This window comes from Entelurus aequoreus, linkage group LG03 (assembly GCF_033978785.1).
Source record: "Entelurus aequoreus isolate RoL-2023_Sb linkage group LG03, RoL_Eaeq_v1.1, whole genome shotgun sequence".
Lineage (NCBI taxonomy): Eukaryota > Metazoa > Chordata > Actinopteri > Syngnathiformes > Syngnathidae > Entelurus > Entelurus aequoreus.
The window spans coordinates 1,574,927-1,589,085 of NC_084733.1; the positions used below are offsets into that span (position 1 = coordinate 1,574,927).

Genomic DNA, 14,159 nt, shown 5'->3' on the forward strand with positions numbered 1-14,159 from the left:
CCCCAAGCCACCCCCCCCCACCCCAGCCACCCCCCCCCCCCCCCCCCCCCCGGTCCGTGGGACAAATTTTCAAGCGTTGACCGGTCCCCAAATACAAAAAGGTTGGGGACCACTGCAGTAGATGACCGTTTTTTTACAGTGTTTTGGGTTCATTGAGGTTAGCTAATTTGACTTGTTTTGGAAAGTCTTGACAAGCCGAATTGTCTTGTTCTATCGGCAGATCATTTTGCTTAGTTCAAATAAAATACCCCTCATTTTTGTATTTTTTTGTCTTGTTTTTGAACACTGACTTTTTGCAGTGCAGGTGGCTGAGAAAAGGGGGGTTGCGCAAACACAAGGGGGAGCTTAGCTACCTTTTTTCTCAGACCTCATCATCAACAGTCCCTGCACGGTTCACCTGCTCCAAGGATCCCGGCGTTCTTCCACTTTTAAACAAGGTGTCCAATGTCAGAGCCAACGCCAATCAAGACCCGATCAAACATCTGTTGGCATTGAGCGCCCCCACGGAGGGTCTTTACGCAATCGGGGGCTGAGACCAGAGCTAACGGTTCCTGCAGGGTTGAAGAAAGCGCGGCAGATTTATGTGGCGAGCAGGATTGCTGGGCGCTAATATATTTCCCTAGTAAAGTGCGGTGTTGGAGGCAGCAGGCGAGTGAGGCGAATAGCAATGTCGGTCAGGGCGGACGACGCGGCTCGCAGAAAGACTCCAACTGCTCTGCGTGAACTTTTAATTATGACTTTCTGGGAGGCGCAATTTCTCATCGGAGATGACTCGGAAAAAGCTCTCCTGTCACATCTGCAATATTCTTTTTAGCCTTTTCATTACCCTTCCCCGGTTTTCCTATTACATTGACTTGATGGCGGGGATGTTTATCGTAATTGGACTGACCATCAATGGTGATCGCTGCCTTTCTGTCCTTGTCCAAGGTTTTTCTCCAACGCCTCCTTCGCCGGCGCCACGGGCCTGATCCAGGTGGACGCCGGCCTCTCCAGGGTGCTCTCCTCGCAGCTGTTCCACGTCTGGAGCCTCAAGAGGGGCGCTCTGGGCCAGCCGGCGTGGGTCACCGTGGGGCAGTGGTCCCGAGGCAGGCTGGAGTTGGAGGGGGGCGTCCTGGGGCTGGGAGGCTTCGGGAGCAGCCAGGGGCAAGGCCTGGGCGCTGGGGTGAGAGGGGGCGACGGCCAGGGCGACCTGAACGCCGGGGGACGCTGGAGGCCCGGGCTTTCCGTCGAGGGTCACCGTCTGCGGGTGGTGACGTTGGTGGAACATCCGTTTGTGTTCACGCGCGAGGTGGACGAAGATGGGCTGTGTCCGGCCGGTCAGCTCTGCCTGGACCCCAGAACCAACCGTTCCGACGTCATACAAGGACTCTTTAACCACCTGCACAACCCCAACACTTCAACAGCCGACTGGGAAGGCGGTAAGTTTGGTTCTTCGGACTTTAAAGGGTAGATTGGTAAATGGTAAATGGGTTATACTTGTATAGCGCTTTTCTACCTTCAAGGTACTCAAAGCGCTTTGACACTATTTCCACATTCACCCATTCACACACACATTCACACATTGAAGGCGCTACCAGCAGCCATCAGGAGCAAGGGTGAAGTGTCTTGCTCTAGGACACAACGGACGTGACGAGGTTGGTAGAAGGTGGGGATCGAACCAAGAACCCTCAGGTTGCTGGCACGGCCACTCTCCCAACTCTTTTTAACTATTCTTCCAAATAGTTACAGATCCCTTTCCTACTGTAAAAAGTAGCGTATAATTCACATTTCTGGTAATTGTCCGTAGGGTAGGTTACCCCTATACTACAAACATGGAAACTTGGATTACCGTGACGTGTTATGTAGACCTCAAGAAAGTGTTTTAAATGAAAACTCCTAATCATGACTCCTTTGAAGCAAGACAAACAACAGGCATGCATGTATCACAGTGATGAGTCCACATTAACCTGGTAGACCGGAGCCGCTGATTCTATTGGGATTCAGTCCACGCCGTCCTCTACCTCTCAGGCCTTCCGGAGGATCTGAGGAAGTGCTGCTACGGCTACTGCGTGGACCTGCTGGAGAAGCTGGCGGAGGACATGGGCTTCACCTTTGACCTCTACATCGTGGGGGACGGAAAGTACGGCGCCATGAGCGGAGCCGGGCGCTGGACGGGGCTGGTCGGGGACCTGAGGAGCGGGACGGCGGACATGGCGGTCACCTCGTTCTCCATCAACTCGGCGAGGAGCAGAGTCATCGACTTCACCTCGCCCTTCTACTCCACCAGCCTGGGCATCCTGGTACGCTTCAGTTTGTTTACTTACTAGCAAAGGGAACGTGCTAGCCTTGAGGATTTATATACATGATGTCAGTATATACTTATAATAACATTTAATATTTACGTATTTTGATCATTTTAAGCATATGCGACGCATTCATTTAAAAAAAAAAAATGCATCAAGCCAACAAACATAAGAAAACATCACTTACTGTACAATGTCTGCTGTCATTAGCATGCCGACTGCTGGGGTGTTCATATATTCCCATTTAGGTGAAGAATGACTCATAATCCTCACAAGGAAAAGGGATGGGGTCTTTTTGTGTCGTCTTCGCCATTTTTGTTGTCTCAAATGGTTGTCAAAGTGTACCAACTTATCGGATTACCTACTCAGACGTCTTCTGTCCAGGCGAGATGTGTTATTTCGCTTCGCTGTAAACAGACTTTTATTTACATTCATTTAATATTTAGAATGTCATGTTAATATTACAAATGCCATGTCTTTCATAATATTAGTGAACGATAGGCAAAATAAAATATTAAAAAAAGTGCTGTTCCCCTTAAAAAAGATCAATAATTCATACCAACGTTGATTTTGATTCATTATTATTACAAATGGTTGTCAAAGTGTACCAACTTATCGGAATACCTACTCAGACGTCTTCTGTCCAGGCGAGATGTGTTATTTGTGATCTAGAATCAATGTGCAGGGAAGCGAGGAAGCAGCAGACCACTCCATGATGTAAACATAGGCACACACGGGAGTGATTACATTAAACAGTTTGTCTGTGTTAGCGCTTATAATAACAATATCACTAATACGTGGTTAATATTCGAGTCAGGAAATGTAAATGGAGTATTGTTGGCAGTTTTTGAATGATTATTTATTGGATTTTATGGGCAAAATAGTGGAGCTCCCGTTGGCTCCACTCTAAACAGACTTTTATGTACATGTATTTAATATTTAGAATGCATTAAAAGTTCCATGTCGTTCATAATATTAGTGAACGATAGGCAAAATAAAAATAAAAAAGTACAGTTCCCTTAAAAAAGGTCAATAATTCATACCAACGTTGATTTGATTCATTATTATTACAAATGGTTGTCAAAGTGTACCAACTAATCGGAATACCTACTCAGACGTCTTCTGTCCAGGCGAGATGTGTAATTTATGATCTAGAATAAACGTGCAGGGAAGCGAGGAAGCAGCAGACCACTCCATGATGTAAACATAGACACACACGGGAGTGATTACGTCGCCGCTATAAACGGCGGTGTTTGAATGATTATTTATTAGATTTTATGGGCAAAATAATGGAGTTCCCATTGGCTTCGCTGTAAACAGACTTTTATTTACATTCATTTAATATTTAGAATGCATTAAAAATGCCATATCTTTCATAATATTAGTGAACTTTTGGCAAAATAAAAATAAAAAAGTGCTGTTCCCATTCAAAAAGGTCAATAATTCATACCAACGTTGATTTTGATTCATTATTATTTTTTGAGCAAACAAAATTCTCATAAAAGTGTTATAAAAATTTTACTTTCAACAACAAAATATTTCCAAGTAGAATTGTTGAAGTAATTGGAGACTTGAGTAGGTCATGAATTCATAACAACGTTGATTTTGATTCATTATTATTTTTGAGCAATGGCAGTTTAAAAGGAAAATCCTGCTAAAATTCTCCGGGTTCTAGAAGGGTCATGTTCATAAAGTGTTCAAAAGAAGTCATACTGTTCATTATTTTATTATATTTTTTACTTTCAACGCCTGAATGTGTGTATCAGGTGTGTCAAACTCCTTTTTATTGAAGGACCAAATGACGACAATGGCTGCTTGCTGAGGGCCGCGTCTAACAGTGAAAATACAAAAGCCAAAAGCGGTGAAGTTGTCACGTTGTGTAAATGCTCAATAAAAAGAGAATACAACAAATCCTTTTCAATTTATATTCAATTGAATAGACTGCAAAGACAAGATATTTCATGTTCACACTCAGAAACTTTCTTATTTTTTGGCAAATAATCATGCAGTTAGAATTTAGTGGCAGCAACACATTGCAAAAAATGCATTTTTACCAGTGTGTTACATGGCCTTTCCTTTTAACAACACTCAGTAAAGGTTTGGGAAGTGAGGAGACACATTTTTGAAGTGGAATTCTTTCCCATTCTTGCTTGATGTACAGCTTAAGTTGTTCAACAGTCTCCCTTCTCATATTTTAGCCTTCAATGTCTGGACTACAGGCAGGCCAGTCTAGTACCCGCACTCTTTTACTATGAAGCCACGCTGTTGTAACACCTGGCTTGGCATTGTCTTGCTGAAATAAGCAGGGGCGTCCATGATAACAACATATGTTGCTCCAAAAGCTGTATGTACCTTTCAGCATTAATGGTGCCTTCACAGATGTGTAAGTTACCCATGTCTTGGCCACTAATACACCCCCATACCATCACACATGTGTAAGTTACCCATGTCTTGGCCACTAATACACCCCCATACCATCACACATGTGTAAGTTACCCATATCTTGGCCACTAATACACCCCCATACCATCACACATGTGTAAGTTACCCATGTCTTGGCCACTAATACACCCCCATACCATCACACATGTGTAAGTTACCCATGTCTTGGCCACTAATACACCCCCATACCATCACACATGTGTAAGTTACCCATATCTTGGCCACTAATACACCCCCATACCATCACACATGTGTAAGTTACCCATGTCTTGGCCACTAATACACCCCCATACCATCACACATGTGTAAGTTACCCATGTCTTGGCCACTAATACACCCCCATACCATCACACATGTGTAAGTTACCCATGTCTTGGCCACTAATACACCGCCATACCATCACACATGTGTAAGTTACCCATGTCTTGGCCACTAATACACCCCCATACCATCACACATGTGTAAGTTACCCATGTCTTGGCCACTAATACACCGCCATACCATCACACATGTGTAAGTTACCCATGTCTTGGCCACTAATACACCCCCATACCATCACACATGCTGACTTTTACACTAACAGTCCGGACGTTACTTTTCCTCTTTGGAGAACACGACGTCCACAGTTTCCAAAAACTATTTGAAAGGTGGACTCGTCAGACCACAGAACACTTTTCCACTTTGCATCAGTCCATCTTAGATGAGCTCGGGCCCAGCGTAACCGGCAGCGTTTCTGGGTGTTGTTGATAAATGGCTTTGCATAGCAGAGTTTTAACTCGCACTTACAGATGTAGCAACCAACTGTAGTTACTGACAGTGGTTTTCTGAAGTGTTCCCGAGCCCATGCGGTGATATCCTTTACACACGGATGTGGCTTTTTGATGCACGTACCGCCCGAGGGATCCAAGGTCACGGGCATTGCCGTGATTTCTCCAGATTCCCTGAACCTTTTGATGATATTACGGAGCGTAGATGGTGAAATCCCTAAATTCCTCGTTGAGAAATGTTGTCCTTCAACAATTTGCTCAGGCATTTGTTAACAAGTGGTGACCCTCGCCCCCGTCCTCGTTTGTGAACGACTGAGCATTTCACGGAAGCTGCTTTTATACCCAATCATGGCACCCACCTGTTCCCAATTAGCCTGTCCACCTGCGGGATGTTCCAAATAAGTCTTTGATGAGCATTCCTCAACTTTCTCACTCTTTTTTGCCACTTGTGCCAGCTTTTTTAGAAACATGTCACAGGCATCACATTCCAAATGAGCTAATATTTGCAAAAAAATAACCAAGTTTGCCAGTTTGAAGGTAAAATATCTTGTCTTTGCAGTCTATTCAATTGAATATAATTTAAAATTATTTGTTGTATTCTCTTTTTATTGACCATTGACACAACGTGACAACTTCACCGCTTTTGGGTTATGTACATCAGCATTGAAAATGTCACGTGTATGCTAGTATAATCCACTTTTTTATGCACTTTGGACACTCTTGTTTCAGCATCTCCTGTCTTACTTGGCTTCTGCGTTCATGTCGCGGCGACACGCTCCGCCACCGCTTGATTTTCACCCTTTGGCCCCGCTCATCCAGCAACAGGAGTTCATTAGTGCGTGAATAATTACTTTCGCTTTTTTTCGCGGGGCCTATTAATTATGGAAATGCACGGAAAAAAAAAAGGAGCAGCAGTTTAGGACACAATAAAGGCTTCAGAGAGTCGACGTCTGAGCGCAGCCGGGAGACTTTGCAGCAGTTATTCTTTGATTTGTTAACATTCCCCCTCCCCGGCTGACACACCGAAATGCATAATGTGATATGACAGTAGGGAACCGTTTCCGTGTCGGAGATACACTGTTTGAAAAAGGGAGAGACCAAAAAAAAAACCCTCTCTCACCATTTACAAAACTGATGAATTGTGCCAAAGGAAAAGTAGACGGGAGATTTTTACAATCTAATTATGGCTGCTTGTGTTTACCGACAAGGTCCTCCATGATGCTCGTATAAATGTCTTTTTACAGGCCGCTGGTAAAAGTATGATGTGTATATGATATGTTTGCACAATACTCTTTTATTGTAGGGAAAAGCTGACTCTGAAACAAACAAAAAAACATCTCGTAGCCGAGTCGAGAGTTTTATTTTAGCTAAGAAAGTTGTAGTATTGGCGAAGGCTTCACATTCAATAAGCATACTTGCCAACCTTGAGACCTCCAATATCGGGAGGTGGGGGCGTGGCTAAGGGCGTGCTTAAGAGGAGAGTATATTTACCGCTAGAATTCACCAAATCAAGTATTTCATATATATATATATATATATATATATATATATATATATATATATATATATATATATATATATATATATATATATATATATATATATATATATATATATATATATATGTATGAAATACTTGACTTTCAGTGAATTCTAGCTATATATATTTTTTATTTTTTTATTTTATTTTATTATACATATAAATAAAAGACATACTTGAATTTCAGTGTTCTGGAGGCTATCCAGTAGATGGCAGTATTGTCCTGTTTAAGAGTGTCACAACATTGCTGGGGGGGGGGGGGGGGGGCGTGGGGGGGCGTGTATGGGGCGTGGGCGTGGTTGGGGCGTGGCTAAGGGCATGGTTAAGAGGAGAGTATATTTACAGTTAGAATTCACCAAATCAAGTATTTCATATATATATATAATATATATATATATATATATATATATATATATATATATATATATATATATATATATATATATATATATATATATATATATATATATATATATATATATATATATATATATATATATATATGAAATACTTGACTTTCAGTGAATTCTAGCTATATATATATATTTTTTATTTTTTTTATTTTATTATACATATAAATAAAAGACATACTTGAATTTCAGTGTTCTGGAGGCTATCCAGTAGATGGCAGTATTGTCCTGTTTAAGAGTGTCACAACATTGCTGGGGGGAGCGTGGGGGTTTGTGTATGGGGCGGGGGCGTGGTTGGGGCGTGGCTAAGGGCGTGGTTAAGAGGAGAGTATATTTACAGCTAGAATTCACCAAATCAAGTGTTTCATATATATATATATATATATATATATATATATATATATATATATATATATATATATATATATATATATATATATATATATATATATATATATATATATATATATATATATGTATGAAATACTTGACTTTCAGTGAATTCTAGCTATATATATTTTTTTATTTTTTTTTATATATAAATATAAATATATATATATATATATATATATATATATATATATATGTATATATATATGTATATATATATATATATATATTTATATATATATATATATATATATATATATATATATACATACATATACATATTTATATATATAACTTCTTATATATATATATATATATATATATATATATATATATATATATATATATATATATATAACTTCTTATATATATATATATTTATATATATATATATATATATATATGTATATATATATAACTTATTATATATATATATATATATATATATATATTTAAGAAGTTATATATATAAATATTTATATATATATATATATATATATATATACATATATATATATATATATATATACATATATATATATATATATATATATATATATATATATATATATATATATATATATATATATATATATATATATATATATATATGTATGAAATACTCGACTTTCAGTGAATTCTAGCTATATATATTTTTTTATTTTTTTTTTATTTTTATTATACAGATAAATAAAAGACATACTTGAATTTCAGTGTTCTGCAGGCTATCCAGTAGGTGGCAGTATTGTCCTGTTTAAGAGTGTCACAACATTGCTGTTTACGGCAGACGAACTGCTTTACGGTAGACTAAACGTGACGTGTGTTGTTGTGTGTTGTTACCGCGCTGGGAGGACGCTAATGAAAAGGCCTAACAATAAACCCACATAAGAAACCAAGAACTCTCTCTCCTTGTTGTGCACTCTACTCTCTAAAAGCCGTAGATGTTATGACGTCATTGGGCAGGCAAGCTGCTGGGAAAGCGGACGTGAGAACAGGCTGTCCCCACTCAGGTCCGCATTGAGCTGGAGGGGGCGTGGCCTCCAGCTCCGGCTGAATACCGGGAGTTTGTCGGGAGAAGGGAGGTTGTCGGGAGAGGCGCTGAATACCGGGATTCTCCCGCTAAAAACGGGAGGGTTGGCAAGTATGTCAATAAGACACATTATTGCGATATTTTGAAATAGCGATATTCTGCATCGTTCACTGAAAAATAGAAAATACACCTAAATTAGAGGTATCATCATCGGAATCGTAATGTAATGACGCTAGCATGGTTAGCTTTAGCTAATATGCTAGCACGTTTACGAGTGTCTGCGTGTAGTATTATTCACTTACAAAGAGTTGATTTTCGTATTGTTTCAGTTTCACAAATTCCTCGGTAAATTCACCAAGACTTCACCGTGGACTTATTGAGTCTGTTCAGCTGGTTGGAGAGCTGGCTACTTCTGTTTTGTTTGATCAGCCGTTTTACTGCCGTGTTACAGGCACCGTTTGGAAACAATTAAGGTATGTAAATAAACATTTACAGAATATTTATGTGTAAATAACTCCTTTCACAAAGTATATATATCTGTGGCTTATAGTCCGGTGCGACTAATTAATGGGGGGTAAATTTAGTGGGTGCGGCTTATATGCCAGTTCGCTCTATAGTCCAGAAAATACAGTAGTACAATAGCACCTAATTTTTGAAAAAGACTCGCCAACAGTTCATGGTTCTCGCCCGGAAAAGGGTGAAGTGCCATCTCCGGGTTGGGGATGAGACCCTGCCCCAAGTGGAGGAGTTCAAGTACCTAGGAGTTTTGTTCACGAGTGAGGGAAGAGTGGATGGTGAGATCGGCAGGCAGATCGGTGCGGCGTCTTCAGTAATGCGGGCGCTGTATTGATCCGTTGTGGTGAAGAAGGAGCTGAGCCGGAAGGCAAAGCTCTCAATTTACCGGTCGATCTACGTTCCCATCCTCACCTATGGTCATGAGCTTTGGGTTATGACCGAAAGGACAAGATCACGGGTACTGAAATGAGTTTCCTCCGCCGGGTGGCGGGTCTCTCCCTTAGAGATAGGGTGAGAAGCTCTGCCATCCGGGAGGAGCTCAAAGTAAAGCCGCTGCTCCTCCACATGGAGAGGAGCCAGATGAGGTGGTTCGGGCATCTGGTCAGGATGCCACCCGAACGCCTCCCTAGAGAGGTGTTTAGGGCACGTCCGACCGGTAAGAGGCCACGGGGAAGACCCAGGACACGTTGGGAAGACTATGTCTCCCGGCTGGCCTGGGAACGCCTCGGGATCCCCCGGGAAGAGCTGGACGAAGTGGCTGGGGAGAGGGAAGTCTGGGCTTCTCTGCTTAGGCTGCTGCCCCCGCGACATGACCTGGGATAAGTGGAAGAAGGTGGTTGGATGGATGGATGGATGGTATAAATTTTCCCGAAGACCTTTGCGCGAGTCTTCCATTGTAGTCAGGCGTACATAATCATTTAGTCCAAATAACCACCATTGCATGTAAGCAAAGTGTTTTATATGTAGAAAAAAATCATAATACGACCCCTTTAAAGATGTTCAGATTAAAGTGCTTTTTCACGCCCAAAGCTTCTGTCCAAACGTATAAATCACAGCGAAAGAGAGTGAAATTTGAAGTGAAGTGAAAGTCAAAATGTACGTGGCTATTTTCTGATGCAGGCATACAAGTACTCCTTCAAAAGTAGGGATGATGTTTGATAAGAAATTATCGAGTTCGAGCCTATTATCGAATCCTCTTATCGAACCGATTCCTTATCGATTCTCTTATGGAGTCCAGATAGGTTGTTGTATATGGAAAAAAAACACACAATATTTGGTTCAACAAAAGCTCACTTTTATTATATAAGAAAACAATTTAATCTAATAAATAAATAAATATTGACTGTTAAACCCCTAAAAAAATAATATAAAATAAATAAATATTGACTGTTGTTACCCAAAGTATATTAAGTGGGATTTTTCAGAAAAACAAATATATACAGTAACACAAAACCTGTCTCTGTGATCACTATAGGTGTATAAATAATAATATAGTGTTAAATAAAATCAGTCCCTTGGGCACACAACTGAAAATAATACAGCTCTCCAAAAAGTGCACTTCTGCTGCTATTGGAACATAACTGTTTGTTATGATGCTTTGACATTTTTGCACTTTATTTCTTTATTGAAAGAAAATTCTATGAAGAGATAAAGTTCTTTGCAAATGTGGTTACAATGCTAAAAAATGAAAAGTTAAAGCTAAAAAAGAAATACACTTTATTGAGTTAACATTATTTCTTCATAGGGGGAAAGATGTTATGAGCTGCTAGGGAATATAACAACTACACTACCCAGCATGCAACGGGAGTGACGAGCATGGCAGACAACACTGAAAAGTGTTGTTGCATGTCGTCACCCGGCAGCTAAGAATGAGCACGCTGTGAAAGTAAACGTCAAGAACTCAGCCAACACGCCTCGTCTGCATTATTTATAATTAGACAAACAACACATATACAGTGTGATTTTGTTTTGTTTACAAGGAAAGAAAAACAAAAGTTCAAAAAGGGAGATATGTTGTATGTATATGTATGTGCTGCGGTTGCTTTAAGAACGTTGGAACAGCTGCCGTAAAGGAGGTGCGTTGCTAGCCTGGTTGCTATGTTTCCGGTTGGTCGTAAAAGTGTTCTTCATGTGTTTGCTCAAATCTCTCAGTAAAGTTATTCGATGGATTATACCTTTTGTTTTGAACTTTATTACACCTTGGAGCGCTTTTTCCCGTCCATTTTTTTCCTGCTTTCGCTATCTGCGCCTAATGACTGAGCTACGTGACGTCATTTCTTGTGATGTCACACGGAGCATTTCTGGTCGGGACGGGATTCGTTCCGAGGGATTCGAGTAAAGAACCAACTCTTTTTCTTTACTATAGTGGTCTCGATAAGAGTCCGAGGACTCGGTTCTTTTCTTATCGAACAACCGGGAAAACCGGTTTCGAGTATCATCCCTATTCAAAAGTCCATGATTCTTGCAAAACGACCACTTTTGTTTTACCTTTTGTAATTCTGCATTTTTATTCAATTTTTTTGTGTTGTTCGTTTTTTTCCTTTTGTAGGTGTGGCCATTTTGAATGTATTAATAGCCTACTGATTACAAGAAGACCATTCTTTTTCAAGAAACAAGAGACAACTCACGCCAGGTCACTTTGTGAGAGTGACTGACAGGATGAAAAGCTCTGACTCGCTTTGAGTCACCTATGCCGCCTGGCATTTTTGGGGGGAATCTCTAGAGCTTCAATATAAAACTACTCATCTTTTCAAAAAACGACTGTTTTCCGGTATATCCGGGTCAGTACAATAGAGTCGATATACGAACTTAAGTGGGTGTCGAACAGGGTTCATACATCGAAAAGTTTGTATAGTGAAGCAAATTTCTTCATAAGAAACAATGTATATATTAGGGGTGTAACGGTACATAAACATTTTGGTTGGGTACGTACCTCGGTTTAGAGGTCACGGTTCGGTTAATTTTCGGTACAGGAAGAAAACAACAAAATATTATCTTTTTGGTTATTTATTTACCATTTTTGTAAACAATGGCTTTATCCTTTTAACATGGGGAACACTATAATAATTCTGCCCACGTTAATCAACATTAAACTGCCTCAAGTTGTTGCTCAGATGAAATAAAATGACAAAACTTTTCTTCTACATATAAAAAGTGTAACATTAAACAGTTTCAATTCAACTCATCATGCTTAATTTATTACAGCATTTGCGAAGCCTGTAGTTGATTTTTATGATGTAATTGTTATATTGTTATCAACATGTGATAGCAGGGACCCTGCCATTCAAAACTAGGCTGCTGCATTACTAATGATTCATGTAACTATAGCTGGAAAAATAGTACAATAGCAATAGGAGAGACTATTCATCCCTGAACACCATGGAGTTCATGTAGGCTTAATGATGCACTTACATTATTATATCAACTATCAGAGACAGAAACTCTTCATTTAACATAATGTCCTTTTTTGCTGCTTCAACACAGCTCAATCAACACAGAAAAAGCTCAAGTGAAATAACAGACAGACAGGGCTTTGCTGTCCGTAACACACACACACACACACACACTGCAAAATGAGCTAACGTTACGCTAAAAGCTAATCAGCCTCCACCTCAAGCCAGGACTGCGAGCGAGCTGAGCTGCAGTTTATATTTCTAGAAGGTCAACGGGCTCATAGTGATGTTACTAGTAGTTGACTGGGAGGTGTTTATTATCATTTGGGGAGAGACCGCAGCCTGATGATTACCTGCTAAACGCTAAGCACTGACTACATGCGCTCTGAATACGCACTGCTGATTGGCTGTTACCGCTCTGTTTGTAACCAATCAGATGGTTGTGTGGGTGGGGCAATGCTGGGTGCTGTGTAGACGACTGACAGAGGAGGAGGAAGGAATTAATATGTTCGTGTGGAAACTTGTTCGGTACACCTCCGAACCGAAACCCCCGTACCGAAAACGGTTCCATACAAATACACGTACCGTTACACCCCTAGTAAATATGAGTAATGGGTTGAAGTCTCAACAAAAGTCCATATTTTAGTGAAGGTTTGTGCACTTTGAACACAACAAAAAGTGCTACACAGTACTGTGTATCAAACGAACATAACAAGGATCAACTAATAAGAAGCCAAAACTACAAGCTGAACTGTCCTTGATGCGCTGCTCTGTCATAAAGAAGTCCCGTTGGTGCACTCACAAACGATCAGAAATCCCAAAATCATAGTAATCCACATAGTAATTGCTCCGATAATAAACATTTAAGAAAGTAAAATACACTTAGAGTGCTTGAAGGTGATTCTGAATAACATCGGCTAAGTCCTACGTGAGAAGGCTACCGAGGGAACGGGGAGGCGGGGCCGTGTGTGTGTGTGCTCTTGAAAGAGGCGCTGCTGAACGAGAGGTAATCTTCTACTCCGCTATCTTTTTTCAGCAAAACCTGTTCTCAATACAATTATAAACTAGTGGTAGGACACCTCAATCTCGTCAATACGAACAAGCACAAAAAGCCTGCCAGTGGCACTTTGAAAAGTAGGTAAATAATGCATTATTCACCTAAAGTGAACCACCAGGTTTAGGTAAATAATGCATTATTTACCTAAACCTGGTGGTTCGCTTTCTCCAAGTTGAATATAAACATTCACCATATGTTTAACGTAATATGAGTCAATTAATTCACTTCATTTGCTTTAAAGTTAGCATAGCATATCTCAAGGACTACAAAAACCACAGTGGAATATCGAAACCCTCTATTTGTGAACTTTTGGGTTTACGAACTTATAGAGCC

At 40.2% G+C, this 14,159-nt stretch overlaps 1 protein-coding gene across 1 annotated transcript in view; it reads left to right on the forward strand.

Moving 5' to 3' along the window:
* The window catches only part of grin3ba (glutamate receptor, ionotropic, N-methyl-D-aspartate 3Ba), a 346,977-nt gene that overhangs the window by 241,047 nt on the left and 91,771 nt on the right, over positions 1 to 14,159 (forward strand). The window contains exons 3-4 of the mRNA XM_062040942.1: positions 928 to 1,418; positions 2,008 to 2,279. Of these exons, the coding sequence (XP_061896926.1) occupies positions 928 to 1,418; positions 2,008 to 2,279 (763 nt within the window). The remainder of the gene's footprint in view (positions 1 to 927; positions 1,419 to 2,007; positions 2,280 to 14,159) is intronic.